Source organism: Fukomys damarensis, unplaced genomic scaffold (assembly GCF_012274545.1).
Source record: "Fukomys damarensis isolate Sample0158 unplaced genomic scaffold, DMR_v1.0_HiC HiC_scaffold_12, whole genome shotgun sequence".
Taxonomy (NCBI): domain Eukaryota; kingdom Metazoa; phylum Chordata; class Mammalia; order Rodentia; family Bathyergidae; genus Fukomys; species Fukomys damarensis.
This window is the reverse complement of record NW_022900924.1, coordinates 6,311,848-6,326,692: the sequence shown is the minus strand read 5'-3', so window position 1 is coordinate 6,326,692 and position 14,845 is coordinate 6,311,848. Positions and strand designations below refer to the sequence as shown.

Genomic DNA, 14,845 nt, shown 5'->3' with positions numbered 1-14,845 from the left:
GAATCTGATAAAGGAGGAGGGGTCCTCACAGGGGAGGAGGGAAGCTGGTGGGAGGGAGCAGCAGAGAGCACCAGACACAGGAACCGCCAGGTGTGTGTGGTGGGGGTAGCATTTCTACCCTCAGCTCTCAGCACCTAGCCAAATGCCTGCTGTGCCCACTTGCCCTGGGCCACTGGGCCCAATCCTGAGTCCCCTGAACCTCTGGGACCTACCATGTGCCAGGGACTGCACGTTCTTTCATTATTTATTTTAAAAATGTTATTATTTGTATTTTAATTTATATTTTTATTACATATAAAATTACATTTTTATTAGTACATGTTTATGGTACATAATGATTGCATCAGTCGTGGAGAGTTGGTACATGTACATAACACATCCTGAGTGTTCTTTCATTTAATCGCCCCTACAACCTGTGAATACAAAGTCTGCTCTTTGCTGTTCTGCACTAACTTTTCCTCAACGAATACCTACAGCTTTTGCAATAGAAAAAGTATTTTCTTCTTAAAAATAAAGTAAACTGGGTGCAGTGGCACATGCCTGTTAATCCTAGGCACTCGGGAGGCGGAGGCAGGGAGAATTGCAAGTTCAAGGTCAGTCTGGACAACCCAGCAAGACCCTGCTTCAGAACCACATGGGCCGAGGAGAGAGGCAGAGACAGAGACAGAGATGCGTAGGTATCATCCTGCTTCCCAGATGAAGAGACTAAGGCTTGGACCTGCCGGGCATCCTGCCTAGGGCTGGCAAGGGCCAGAGGTCCCTGTTCCTGTCATCATGAGAGGCTCCAGTGTCCTAGAGGAGACCACTGCAAAGCAACAGAAGGTGCTGCCAGTCACCAGGGCAGCCGAGTTGGGAACCAGCACCCAGAAAGAAGCAACCTCCACAGCACACTGGGCTCCGCGCAGCAGCCTACGTCCCCTTCCCCCACGACTCACCTGTCTTGGCCGACACCGACCAGTACTCAGCCTGCATCTCATTGGCCAGGTGCACAGCCTCTGCTTCAGCCTGCTCACACGCTGCTCCTGACTGGGAGAAGCAGCCCTCGCTGACCCGGGGCCCAGCCCTCCGACAGGTGGCCCCTGGGGTCACAGCTGCCCCCTTCTCCTCCTGGCACCTCCCTCTCCACCCTCACTCCCATTTTCCCCTGGAGCAGGCAGGGCGGTCCCAGTGCAGGGATACTGCCTGCCTAAGGGAGACACTTTAGTGGTCCTCGGGCAGATCTTGAGTGTTAGCAGCCCTGCTCTTAGGAGAGAGCACAGGGAACCTGGGGTCCCCTGACTTGCAGCTCTAAGGCCTGTGATCTTTGAACTGTAGGCATGTCCATGTCACACACTGCTCCTCATACTTGGGCTGCAAGCATGTGCATTTTCCCAAGAGGCACCCAGGCTTCCAGCTCTGGCCTGCTCACCAGAAGGTCCTTTTTGGTTCCCACGAGGAAGATAAAGCAGGATCCCACCTCGTTTTCCCTTAGGGCATCCTCCAGCCACTGCCTATAATGCACAGAGGGGAGACAGCCTGAAGGACATCTGTACCCACCCACTTAGGGGGCGTAAGAAAGCCCAGGGGATGGGATAGAGACTCAAGGCCCTTCCCAGGGCTGGAAGCACAGAGTTGGGAGGCAGAGGGAGGGCCCTGGCCCACACTAGCTAAGTGGGATGCTAGTCTTGCAGCCATGGCCTCGGTGGGGTCCGAAATTGGTTGGGAATACAAAAGCATTGGTCAGATAATGAAGATACATCCTCATCCTTCGAGCCTTTGGGTGACTCCTGTACTTTATCACCTGGAATGGATTACTCATGGATCCCTCACAGGGTTTAGAGGCAACTGGGTGTGAATGCCCCAAAGAAAGGGGGTGAGGCGGTCTTTGGCAGAAGCAGGACGACCTCTTGGAACTGGTCACGCTGTTCACATCTCTGCCCAAGACAGCAAGGGCCAAAGTCATGTCCCTTCAGATGGGACTGGCTATACAATTATCAGAGCCCAGGGAAAAGGGAACATTTAGGGTCTTTCCTTCAAAAATTGTGAGGACTTCCAAGGTGGTGACAGCAGGGTATCAAAACAAGCACAGGTCCTGCAGGGCCCTACTATCCCGGTGCAAATGCCCCCTTGAGGAGTAAGGAGGCAATGGGACAAAAAATACTTTATGGGCAGTCGGTCTTAACACATGAGCCCAAATCCACCATAAGGGGATCAGTTCAGCGGCCTGGGTCTGCAGTGCCTTTTCTGGCAGCTTCCTGAACCCAGGTGCCCCAGAGGGGTCACAGAGTCTGGGATTACTTACCTGGTGTGCTCCAGAGTCTGCACATCAGTGAGGTCAAAGGCTGTGATGATCACTGGACACACAGGGGAAAGCAAATAGCAACTGTGTGACAAAGGGGACCTCTCCCTCAGGCACTTCTCCAGAGCTTGAGGGACTTCCGTGTGGTCCCTGCCACTCAACTCTGGACCCCAAAGTGCCATCCTCCCACCTGTACCTAGCAGCCCAACCTAAGCGTGAAGTCCAGGGAGGACAGATGAGGCAAGAGTGGAACCTGTATGTGGACTTCGGCATCAGAGATCCTTTGCCCTTTACGGAAAGGGAGCTTGAATGAAGCCCTTAACTGCTGAGAACCTCAGTTTGCCCATCTGTAAAATGACGAGAATGATATATCTAGCTCTTGGGGTTGCTGTGAAGGCAGCTAAGTTTTTTGTTTTGTTTTTTTTCGGGGGGGGTACTGGGGATTGAACTTGGGTCCTTACGCTTGCAAGGCAGGTGGCAGCACCACTGAGCTAAATCCCCGGCCCTGTTTCTTTGTTTTCATTTTTGTTTGTTACTGGGTATCAAAGTCGGGTTCTTGTGCTTGTGAAGCAGCCACTGGAACCACTGAGCTAAATCCCCGGCCTCCTGTTTTGTTTTTTTGTTTGTTTTCTTTTGAAACAGGGTCTCACTATGTAGTTGAGATTGACCTGGAACTCACTATGTAGCCCAGGCTGGTCTCAAACTCACAGTGATCCTCCTGCCTCAGCCTCCCGAGTGCTGGGATTACAGGTGTGCGCCACCATGCCTGGCCCCGTTTGTTTTTAAAAGGCAGCTATTTTGAAAAGCTTTTAGTCCATGGCCTGACCCAGGGCAGACTCTTCAAAATTAATTAATTAATTAACTAATTTTTGAGGTACTGGGGATTGGACCCAGGGCCTTCACACTAAGCTACATCTTCAGTCCATTTCTTTATTTATTTAGAAACAACGTTGCTCTAAATTTGCTAAATTGCCCAGACTAGGCTGGAATTTGTAATTCTCTTGCCTCTGGTGTGTGCTTCCACACCTGTAGAGACTTTGAATCAAAGGCAGCTATGGCTGTGATCACAATTAGCAACAACCAGACTAAGGAAAATGACTTCCAGAGATATGGCCTTGCTGTCAGCTCCTCTTGTCACTGGCCCCGCCTCGTAGCCGTGGCGTGCGGGCCAAAGGTTTGCTCTCTACCGGTTCCCCGGGGTGTGAGCAGTGGCTTCCTCCACCCTGTGGCTAATGACTGCTCTCCGGACATAAGGGAACAGAGAAAAGGTCACTGATAATATGAATGACAGCAGTCTGGCTGCTGTTTGCAGAGTTGTGCCAGGGACTTTACAGCTGTAGCCCTGGGGAGGGGGCAGAATGTCCTTGGGAAAAGAGAAGATTGGAGAGGCAAAAGCTGAAGAAGTGAATGTGAATGTGGCTGAGCTGGAGCCCCAGTCCTCAGCTGAGATACTCATGGTTCATTGCCTGTTTCTGTTCCTTTCGAATGTGATCAAGCCGCTGTGATTCTTACACTTCTACTGAGTACACGTAACTGCCTCGAGTCTGGTTTGGGATCCTTTTTACAGTTCTCTCACATCCCACTGAAATCCTTTTCTGTCTTCTTCCTTGGAGGCCAGGGTCGGTGTGGTGAGCTTACGCTGCCAACTTTGCTGTGAGCCCTGCCCAGCACGTAGGCTGTACTTGGCCACGTTGGTGGTGGGCACTGAGCCCTGTTGACCCCTGCCTGGGACCTGCCAGTCCTGCCAGCGTCCACCTTTCATTCCTCCTCTCTGGCTTAGCTTCTTCCTCCTAAAATAGGACAAGCCACTGCCTACCTCCTCTTGGAATGTGATGCTGTCCTTCTTTCCCAGAATCGCTGAACAAATACATTCATCTCTCAGACTCTTTCTAATATGAAAGCTGGGGCTGTGATACACAGCTAGAACCCACCACTACTGGCTCCCTAAAGCCTCCACAACAGCCTGCCAAAGCAGGCCAAGGCCCCAGCTTGGAGGCGGCTTTTCTACTCCCCTCCACTGAGCCCAGCGGGGAGGCTCCTGCTCCACATCCCACTATCACACAGTTGCTTACCCTGGGCACCCCGGTAATAGGCAGACGCGATACACTTGAACTTCTCCTGTCCGGCCGTGTCCCAGCTGAGCCATGAAGAAAAAGAAAGGAAAACAGTGCTGATAGGTTAAGCAATCACAGTATTCTGAGTCAACAGGCTAGTGGGCCCGTGGAAGGGAGACTTGAGGATAGGCACAGCTGTGCCAGCTGTGTGGGCTTCAGGAAGTGCTTGTACGAGCCAGCTATTCTGCCTCCAGCTCCCGGTGATCCCTCTAGAACTGCCCCAGGGGCATTCTCTTGCTGGATTCACAGTGCCTCTGGGGTAGGAGCAGTTCCGCTGCCAGATGACTGGAGTTGGAGCTCAGTCCCTTCTAACTATGACACACATGCTGAGATTTATTTGCTCGGGTTTATAAGAAGGCAAGTGGTCGGTATGTAAGGATGAGCCTGAAATCCTATAGCCAATCCATCCTTAAAGCCAACAGGTCAGAATTTAACTTTTCTCAGTAAACTGAACAGGAGACAAATCATGAGTATGAATGGTCTGAGAATTTTTTCAAGTGATCTGGCATGACGCAGACTTGCTGGCTATGTCCCTTTACTAATCCACTCATCTCTTCCTTCATCTCAAAAGAATACTCTGGAGAAAATGAGGCAGAACAGTGTCCCTGTTTTGCCCTGGTCTCTCTAATCGGATACAGCCTGCAGCCACAGTGAGAGCCCAGCCATTAGCCACTGCCTACATGGTTCCACCTGGACCATCACCCCTGGCCCTTTTCTTTCTCAGCGTTCCAGATCCTTGAGTCCCACAGCCTGGCGTTTTCCTAGCCTCTTTTGCTTACGACTGACCCTACAGTCACTCTTGGAAAAGATGTGGCATCACCTGGCTCCGGAACTTCACTGCAGATTAGGCAGAGTAAGGACTACTGAAGAATCAACCCAGTGAGGAAGACAGGAAAGACAAGCGGAGGACAGAGGTGGAAGGAAAGAACAGCAGGGGAGTGCGAGTTACCTCCTGAAGGAAAGGGTGTGAGGCGGACGAGGAGCACATCAGGCCTGAGGCAGGGAGGTAGACGGCGCGGCCTCTGCCAAGATCCTCCTCAACCACGCCCAGCACACAGGGACTAATCAAGTCCTGCTTCACAGCTGGGAACAGGCTCAGCGCTAACAACGTGCAGAGTCCACCTGCCTTCTGCAGGCTCACAGGAGGTCCAGTGGGGAGGAGGCCATGGGGGTGGGAGGACAGGTTAGGCTGTGAAGGCCTTTCCCTGCTCTGTCAGGACCAAGGAGCATCCAGGAAATGTGGGAGCCATGAAGCCTACTTTCGCACAACCAGCCCAGGCCCTGCTTGTCTAGACAGGACCTCGCTGAGCACAGTGAGGCAGAGGGGATGAAGGGCTGCCCAGGACCTTTTCCCAGGGTCTCCAGGAAGCCCACCCTTCCATACGGGAAGTGGCACCACACAATGGGAGCTTACATTTGGAGGCTGTAGGGAATCCCAGCAATCTCAAAGCGCTCGATTTCAAAGTCCACCCCAATAGTGGCCTTGTAGTCCCGATCAAAAACATTCTTGCAGAACCTGTGGGGGTTGAGGATATCAACAGAGAGGTGCCATGGAAGCTTTGTTCATTGAAGGTTGGCGCCACAGTTAAAATGTGGAGGCAAATAAAGTCCACTGATAGAGAACTGAGGAGGACATGGGTAGAGGTATGTTAGTCAGCATTCCGTCACTGTAACACATACCAAGACAATCAACTTATAAAGAGAAAAGGTTTTGTGGGATCACAGTTTTAGAGATTTCAGTTCATGACTGATTAGCCCCATGGCTTTGGGCCTATGGTGAGGCAGCCCATCATGGTAGTGCATATAGCAGAATAAAACCGCTCATGTTGTGAAGCAAAAAAGGAGGAAAAAGAAGGGGCCAGAGTCCCACTGTCCCATTTGAGGGCATCTTCCCAATGACCTAAAGACCTCTTACTAGGTCCCACCATTTAAAGGTTCTATTAGCTCCCAATAGTGCCATAGCTGGGGACCAAACCTTTAACATGTGCACTCTGGGGACACCTATCTAACCCATAGCAACAGGGCAGTGACAGCCTGTGACATCCTGGAAGGCAAACACTGTTAAGTTTGCTTCCCCAGCACCCCTCATCACTGTAAGATGACTGAGTCTTTTCCCAAGGAGGGCAGTGGAGGGGTCAGCAGAGATCCGAGGCAGACAGTGTAATATGTCAGTCACCTGGGATGCCCTACTGTCTTGCCAACCCCACCATCTCCATGATTTCTTGCCCTTCCTCCCACCAGGCTCCCACCAGGCTGAGGCAGTGGCCCAGTTCCCAGTGTTCCCACAAGGGTTCCACAAGGTTCCACAAGGTTCGAGCCTGGTGCTGGTGCTGGGAGGTGTGGCTGACCCGACTGGAGGAAGGAAGCTATCAGGGCATACCTGTGGATGAGGCTGGTCTTTCCTACATAGAGATCACCAACAACCACCACCTTGGAGAGTCTGAGCCTGGAAGAAATACGGCTGTGTCACCTTCAAGCATGGTTTTCAGAGCATTTTTAACACACACAGGCCTTTCCTCTCCTGAGCTCTCTGTGGTGACCCACCCTTCAATCCTGGATATAAGAAAGACCCTGCTATAGTGACACAATTTATTGTGGCTAAATCTTAAAAGTGGCCTATATGGCCATCAACACATGATGAATAAAGAAAATATGGTATTTATATACAATGGAGTACTGCTGTGCCATAAAGAAAGAGAAACTTGAGTTATTTATAGCAAAAAGGAGACTAATATGTTGAATAGAATAAATCAGACACACCAGCTTATGTATCACATGGTTTGTGTTATGTGAGAAACCAAAAGTAAAAGTAAAGAGTAAAATAAAAGGTAGATAACAGGAAGTAAGGAGTTAGATCTTCTTCACAGGGGAAGGGGATCAAGAGTTGAAAGTGGGGAGGGAGAAGAGGGATAAGGAATGCAAAAAAGGAACTAAGATGTGTTACATACATTTACCCATTCCCCACAAGGAACGTAAACATTATGCACTACTAAAAAAAAAAAAAAAAAAAAAAAAAAAAAAAAAATAAAAAAAAAAAAAAAAAAAAAAAAAAAAAAAAAAAAAAAAAAAGACCCTGTTGAGTCATTCTGTCCCACCTTCTTGGCCTTCAGAAGGCACAGGGAAACCCTGTATTTTTTTCTTGGAACTTTCTGTCCCTGGGGCCTTACATCTGATCTCATTTGGCCAAAGTCACTGTCTTAAGAATTCAAAATCAGCATGAGGAGAGGCAGAGTCATAGACTAAGCAAGCAGAGGCAAGAGCACCGGCGGGGCTATAGTAACTAGGAGGATCATGAACGGCAGACACAGGACACAGGTAGGCAGGCAGCCTCTGCATCCCTCACCGCACCCCCTGGGGCTGTCCACCCATGTGACGTGAGCTCGGCTCCTTGCAAACAGGCACTCCTTGACCAGGACCCCACTGTCACCTGCGCACTTAAAAGTGTTTCTAAGGATCTGATAAGCCAAGAGGTGTGCAGTGGTTAGAACTCAGGATCTGCATGTTGGGGCTGTGGCTTGAACCAACTCAGCTCTGAGGTTCTTGGGCTCCTTGGGGGACTCAGTGAAAGAAGCTACTACCCTTACTCTGTGGATGTGCATCCTACATTCTGGAGACCAGCATTTTTGGGATTGCTGACAACACTTTAAAATTCTGTACAAACTGGAGCATGGTGACACATGCTTGTAATCCCAACTACTCAGAAGGCTGAGGCAGGAGGATTGCAAGTTCAAAGTCAGCTTGGGTAATTTTTTTTTTTTTTTTTTTGGTACGGGGGATTGAACTCAGGACCTTGTACTTGCCTGGCAGGTGCAGTGCCGCTGAGCTACATCCCCATCCCTCGCTCAAGGTTAAAAAAAAAAAAAGAGAGAGACCAGGAATGTAGTTTAGTACTCTCTGGCATTCATTCCCCAGTACTGGCAGAAAAAAATAATTTCTGCAGCTCATCCCAAAGGACCTCAATGATCAAAGCAACAAACCTGGGCAAACATCTGACAGAAACTTCCTTGGCTTGCAAGCTATAAGTAGTCCCGTCTGTAGCACGCGGTACCCTGGCCTACGGTTTACCTCCACACATGTAAAGACAGTGGCTATGAGTACCCTGCTCCCAGGCTGCCCAAACCCTCTGGAACAGGTTGGCCCTGATTTTATTTTTCAGGTGAAGAAGTAAAGGCACTGCCAGGACCCTATGGTGGGCACCAATGTGCTTCTGTTTCCCTACCTCCGGTGCTGTAGTTAAGAGGCTTCTGGGTGAAGTCCCTGATGTGGAACGCATTCCCCAGCTGATGCTATTACTCTTTTCCCATGAATATTACTGTTTTGGCCATTCTGACTGGAGCTCTGCCTCCCCTGTGCAGCCTCCGGAACCTCCAAGCTGGGCTCCTGAACAGACTGTGAGTTCTTCAGGATGAAGGACAAATCAAGCCCTTCTGTTTCTTAAAATAAAGGACGACTGAAAAATTCCTGCGCCAGCAGTGATAGGTGCTGCCGGGGCAGGAACAGGACAGACATCCCTGGCCCTGACAAGGAATCCAGATGGCAACACTGTGATTCTGTGGCATAAGTTTTGGGGCTCAGGAGCACACAGGAAGAGTACTTGCTCATCTCAGGCTAGGGGCAGGGGCAGCATGGATTACAGAAGCCTTTCAAGGACCTGACACACTGGTACCCAAAGAAGGAGGGTAAAAAAGATGTTCCAGACAGAGGAAACAGACCTTTCCTGAGACCTCTGGCCGAAGAGCCCCATGTATTACATTCTGAGAAAAGGAGAAGTTGTTTCACATGGCAGCGTGTGTCAAGCAGAGCCAGACAAAAACCCCAGTCCTGGGTTGCATATGCCTAGTCTATGTGTTTCATTTGTTCATTTTTCATTCACACATTCATTTGCTTATTCCTTCTGGCCATCTCTCCCCCACACCCCAAGTCCCACAGGCTCACCCAACAGTCCCAGTGTTCCTGCGTTGGCAAGCCGCGCTGACCTGCCTGTGGAAATGCTCCTTGAGTTGCAGACAGGCATCAGGTGTGTACCACTGCAAAGAGACAGACAGACAGACAGGCACATCCTCCTGCAAAGCTGCAGCCCTCTCACTGAAACCAGGAACCATGGCGGTAGTCTACCTCCTCCTCTCTCCTGAGTGTCCAGGCTCTCAGCCTCATTAGCTTTGCCCGTTTCTTGTCACACTGCCGGCCACAGAGTAGGTAGTATGAACCGATTTCAGAGACAGGGGAACAGGCACACAAAGCCAAGGGAAAGACTTGCCTTAGCAGGCACTACATGGGCTCAGCCTGACCTGACTGAGAACTCCTCAGGTCTGAAGTGGTGTGGCCCTGGGGTGGAGGGCAGACTTGGCTAGCGGTTGTCTGTGATCCCTGATGAATGCAGACAGGAGGGACAGAACCCCACCTTCTGTGAAAACAAGAGGGATGCCCCAAGCTGCCAGCCCAGGGTAAGGAGGTCTAGAGTCAGACTCGGCCAGGACAAATACCAGCTCCACAAAGCCTGGCTGGTGACATCAGGCAATCCTCCCTATCTCCTTGAGCCTCGCTGTCCTGCTCTATAAATGGAGTCCTTTGTCCACAAGACCTGGACTGTTTTACGCCAATTGTGCTTCCCTTTCTTTCAGCTCATAAAACACCAGCCTCTGTCACCCTTGTGACTGTCAAGCTCCACAGGAAAGGCAATGGCTCGAGCTGTGTTGTAATGGAAAATGTGGGGGAATCATCCACAGGGGAGGCATGAAGACCTTCCCTGTGAGTGTGTAGAGAAGGATCTTGGCAGGGGAGTAAGAGGGGATGGCTGCAGACCAAAAATATCCAGAGGCTGCAGCCACCTTCTTCCTCCTCACCAGCCTGGACATAAAATCTAAAAGACCATTTGGTGGACAGGTCTCCCTACATGCCAGCCCCGAGCCAAATGTGGGCATCTACTGACAGCAGGGTCTTATGTAATCTTCAGAAATATCTTATGCATGTATTAACAACACAGACATTTCTTTTCTTCTCCTTTTTCTTCAGTTCTGAGGATCAAGCCCACACCCTTGTGCATGCTAAGTATGTGCTCTACTACTGAGCTACACCCCCAGCTCATCTCCAGTTTTATATGCATGAGCGTACACTACACACACTTGACCACACACCTCTCCATCCCCGGCATTTTACCTAACAACTTACTTTGACCCTCACTGGCACTCGGAAGAGGTGTCTCATTCTTCCTTATGTCCATGTCAGAAGTAGCATCGTCTCTTCAACCAGCCTCCTCTCTGAGGACACTGACATGTCTGACCTCCTCTTACTCACTGCTGCAATACCTGGCCTGGTGAACATTCTCAATCCATGCCAGGGTCTCTACAGAGTAAATTTCTAGAAATGGAATGGCTGCCTCAGGGCGAAAAGGCGCTTGCAATGTTGGTAAATACAGTTCTGCAACTGCCCAAAAGAGATCATTGATTTGCATTCCTGGCTGCATTTAATACTAGATTTTTTTTTTTTGAGGCAGGGTCTCATTATGTAGTTGAGACTGACCTGGAACTCACTATGTAGCCCAGGCTGGTCTCAAACTCACAGCAATCCTCCTGCCTAAGCCTCCCGAGTGCTGGAATTACAGGCGTGCACCACCATGCCCAGTTTAATACTAGATTTTACTAAAGACAGAAAAGAGCTGTGAACTTTCAGCAGAAGGGCAAGGGGAAAAGACCTGGACTTGGGGTCTAGAAGTTGGAGTGCCATGGTATTAATTTTTAAATCTTCTTGTGGTATTTGGGATCAAACCCAGAGCCTGGCACATGCTATACAAGTGCTCTATTACTGAGCTACACCTTTAGCTCCTAGAGTGCTATTGTGTGTGTGTGTGTGTGTGTGTGTGTGTGTTTTGGTACTGGGGATCGAACTCAGGACCTTGTGCTTGCAAGCAGGTGGCAGCACCACTGAGCTAAATCCCTGGCCCTTCCTAGAGTGCTATTTTGATAACAGTAATAATAATGAGAACAGTAGTAACTACACACAACTTCAAGGGAGTTCCTGTTTCCAATCAGCTAGGCAGACAATGTGAGAAGAAACATCCTCAGGTAATAGTGGCTTTAAGAGTGAGTAACTCGTCACCGGTCATAAAACTTAATGACAGAAGTCTGAGGATGTAGCTCAGTGGTGCCATGCCTGCCTGGCAAGTACAAGGTCCTGAGTTTGATCACCAGTACCAAAACAATAAATAAATAAATAAAAAAGAAACATGACAAAATCAAGATTCCCACGTAGGACTATCTGACTTATTAATTTCCATGCCACACTGCCACCCTGTCTCACCACCCAGTCTGCTTGCTTCTCAAGAAGACAGAACTCCTGACCCACCTGCTTTATTTCTGGGGGTGAGGGTAAGCTAGAAAATCCAGGTATGATTTCAAGATTGGAAGAACAGTACAAATAAAAAGGGGTGGTCTAATAACTGTACCTTAGGAAGGCTGTCAATGATGCGGTCTCGGCTCACAGGAGGCCCCAAAGGTGTCAGGGAGGATCGCATTCTTCCAGAGTCCTGTGGACCCAGCGAGGGGAAAGAGAATGTTAAATGCATTTGTAGGTGGTCATTGTTTTGGATTAGCCTACTGCATTAGGTCCCAACAGACCAGATCAGGCCAGATGGAATCACTCAGGCTAGGTGTCACATGATCAAACTGGACTCTGAACTGGACCAGTTAAACAAAAAACAAAACAAGAGGTTCACAGCAATCAATCAAAATCAGTTTACCTTAGCTAGCATGATAAAGAAGTCTCCTTTATTTTATTTATTCATTTTGGTACAGGGAATCAAACTCAGGGTGTTGGGCTTGCCAGGCAAGCACTGAGCTACATATCCCTGGCCCAAGTCTCCTTTGTTTTAAACCTAAAAAGTAACTTTGAAATAACCAATGTGCTCTTCATTCTGTTTCTGCTTTCCTTAGTCTGTTTATAAAATTAACCTCCTTTGCTCAGCTCATCAGAATACTCAGTGTATCTAATAGAATGATGGGTCGCCTGATTCAGAGTGTGTGTGTGTGTGTGTGTCTGTGTGTGTGTGTCTGTGTGTGTGTGTGCACGCTGCTCCATCCTGCCTGAGTCTGAAGACCCGGTTCTTTCCCGAACAAACATCTAGCAGGAGGGGCTCCCTCTCTTAGCTTTACCCAGGGTTGTGATCTGGCCCCAAACCAGGCTTTGGATCACAGCTCAGGTAGTGAAAGTAGAGTCAGGAGAAGTCTGTTACTCCTACTTTCTGAAGGACGACGGCTTTGAGTGGCCTGGGGGCTTTAGGTTTCAGGCTTTTTCCGTTGTTCTCACCCAGCCTGGCCCTTCAAGCTTATGCAACATCCCTCCATATTATTTTCACGCTCTGCTTCCTCTCGCTCTACTAAGGCCCCAACCAAGGTCAGTTGTCTTTCCTCATCTGACCTGACTATCCTCCGGGAACAGCGCAAGCCTGACACGGCGGGCGCTCAAGAAATGAGGAAATCCGGGGCTGTAGGTCGTATTCAGGTTCTGGGGCTGGTAGTTGGGCGGGGAATAGGGCGTTCTCGAGACCACAACCTCTGGATTGTGTCTGCACCCGGGCGTGCCAAGGGTCGGACAGAGAAGGCGAGTGGACTCACCTACCACGCCTGCGAAGACTCGGGGCTCAGCGCGGCCTAGTACTGCAGGGCGGCGAGGAATCACCAAGGCAACGCGGGCCACGCGGGACCCGCGGGCGTTCGACGAATCCCGGACGCTGGGGGCGGGATGTGGGCGGACTGACTTTGGAGAGAGTCCGACAAGCTGTCTGCACAGACGATCACCATAGCAACTGGCGCTTCCCAGGGGTCTGGGCCAGGTCGCTGGAGGAGAGACTTCCGGCCGTTGCCGGAGAGCGGAGATCGCCATGGCAACGAGTAGGTTGCCGGATAGGCGGACAGTGGGCGGGACCAGGTATCCCATTGGCTGGAGTTGTGCTCTGGAGCGGTTTCTGGATGGGCCTGACCTTAGAGGGCTTCGCCAGAGCTCCTCACTCTGGACATCACGTCGGAATGGAAGAGTGGTAGCAACCATGGTACAAGAACTCTTGCTGTACTGCAATACAATAATACTGTATTGATATTTGGTCAGAGTCAGGCACCGTGCCTTGGCAAGGGATGGACGTGCTTTGTGTCTACCATCTCCTGACAGTAAAGCGTAATTCTGGATCCAATGCTCTCTGAAAACCATACAGTGGGCTGCTAGAGCTCATACTGCAAAATTAATTTCCTTGACTAACGGGTGTTAAAACTCGTGCTGACTTTAACCACAGCACTCCTGTGAGTTAGCTTCGTTTTGGAAAGTGAGGTGTGTGGATCTAGATGGTCTCCAAGCCCCTTATTTTCAAAATCAGGTTCAGAGAAGTGTAGGGTTCCCAGCTTTGAGAACCAACTTGATTCAGCCCTACCCCGTTAAACAAAAACTATGACACACAATCAAAGGGATTTGCCTAGTGAATTAAAACTACAATTGGGACTCGTACTTTGTGTGTGTGTGTGTGTGTGTGTGTGTGTGTGTGTGTATGTGTTTGGTACCGGGGATCAAACTAAGGACCCTGTGCTTTCGAGGCAGACACGGTGCCACTGAGCTAAATCCTACTCATATTTCTTGACTCCCAGGTCAGTGCTCTTCACAGTAACTCCCTTAAAAAAATTAGGATGCTCTGAGTTGGAGAGATCCTTTAGAACTTGATCCTTTGAAGGATTGCAAGAGGGCATTGGATTCTGTACACAGATCTAAGTGTTCTTCAATTTAAAACTAATTGTGTTAGAGGCTAATGTTTGATGCCTTTATTAATGAATTTATTGCTAAGGTACCGGGCTTCGAGGGTGAACTTAGGTGAGTAGCTCTGGTTTCTGAATCTCAGTCTACTTACTAGCTCTAAAATGTCCTATCTACTTCAAAGATTTCTTGTGAGGATCACTTGAGATGGTAGAAGTGCTTTTAGATTGTAAAGTTCTATTAACTATTCATTTGTTTTACACTTACCAAAAGCCTCCTGACATATGCCTGGTACTGGGGAGGCAAGAAAACAGAATTGACATATCTACCTTCAGAGAAGTTACAGTCTGCTGGATTATCAAAAGTAAACAGGGGGCCGAGGTTACAGCTCAGTGGTAGAGCGGTTGGCTAGGATACTCTAGGCCCTGGCTTCAGTCCCTGGAACCCAGGGGGAAAACGCAATTAAAGTTGAGGGAGGAATGTGTGCCATGGGCTAATTAAGTGATGAGATCCCTACTAACTTGGGTTTGAGAAGGATGGCTTATGGGGAAAGTGTCCACCAACTTGCTTTCTGGAGGACAAAGAGGTCATGAGAATTACAGACAGCTCACGCTGCAGGAGAGAGCTGGCCATTTCAGGGATTGAGAGCGAGTCCAGAGTGGCTGGAAGAAGCCACCCCTTACGACTTGGGTGTAAACTAGGAGTGCGTGGGTGTGCGTGCGTG

General features: G+C 49.6%; 1 protein-coding gene across 4 annotated transcripts in view; it reads right to left on the bottom strand.

The window, feature by feature from the left end:
• Positions 1 to 13,275, bottom strand: part of Rab36 (RAB36, member RAS oncogene family) — a 17,870-nt gene extending 4,595 nt beyond the window's left edge. For 2 of the 4 annotated variants that reach the window (XR_004516756.1, XM_033762356.1), the window contains exons 1-9: positions 13,006 to 13,273; positions 11,834 to 11,914; positions 9,328 to 9,419; positions 6,773 to 6,838; positions 5,807 to 5,908; positions 4,351 to 4,415; positions 2,282 to 2,333; positions 1,409 to 1,490; positions 936 to 1,026 (exon numbers count right to left, since the gene is read on the bottom strand). Coding sequence is in view for 3 of the 4 variants with exons in the window: in XM_033762356.1 (XP_033618247.1) it covers positions 936 to 1,026; positions 1,409 to 1,490; positions 2,282 to 2,333; positions 4,351 to 4,415; positions 5,807 to 5,908; positions 6,773 to 6,838; positions 9,328 to 9,419; positions 11,834 to 11,914; positions 13,006 to 13,269 (895 nt within the window). In the remaining variant the exon portion in view is untranslated. Of the gene's footprint in view, positions 1 to 602; positions 806 to 935; positions 1,027 to 1,408; positions 1,491 to 2,281; positions 2,334 to 4,350; positions 4,416 to 5,806; positions 5,909 to 6,772; positions 6,839 to 9,327; positions 9,420 to 11,833; positions 11,915 to 13,005 lie in introns of those variants that run through there. The other 2 variants (XM_010603897.3, XM_010603895.2) reach the window with 2 other exon arrangements.
• Between the last annotated feature and the right edge of the window lie 1,570 nt (positions 13,276 to 14,845).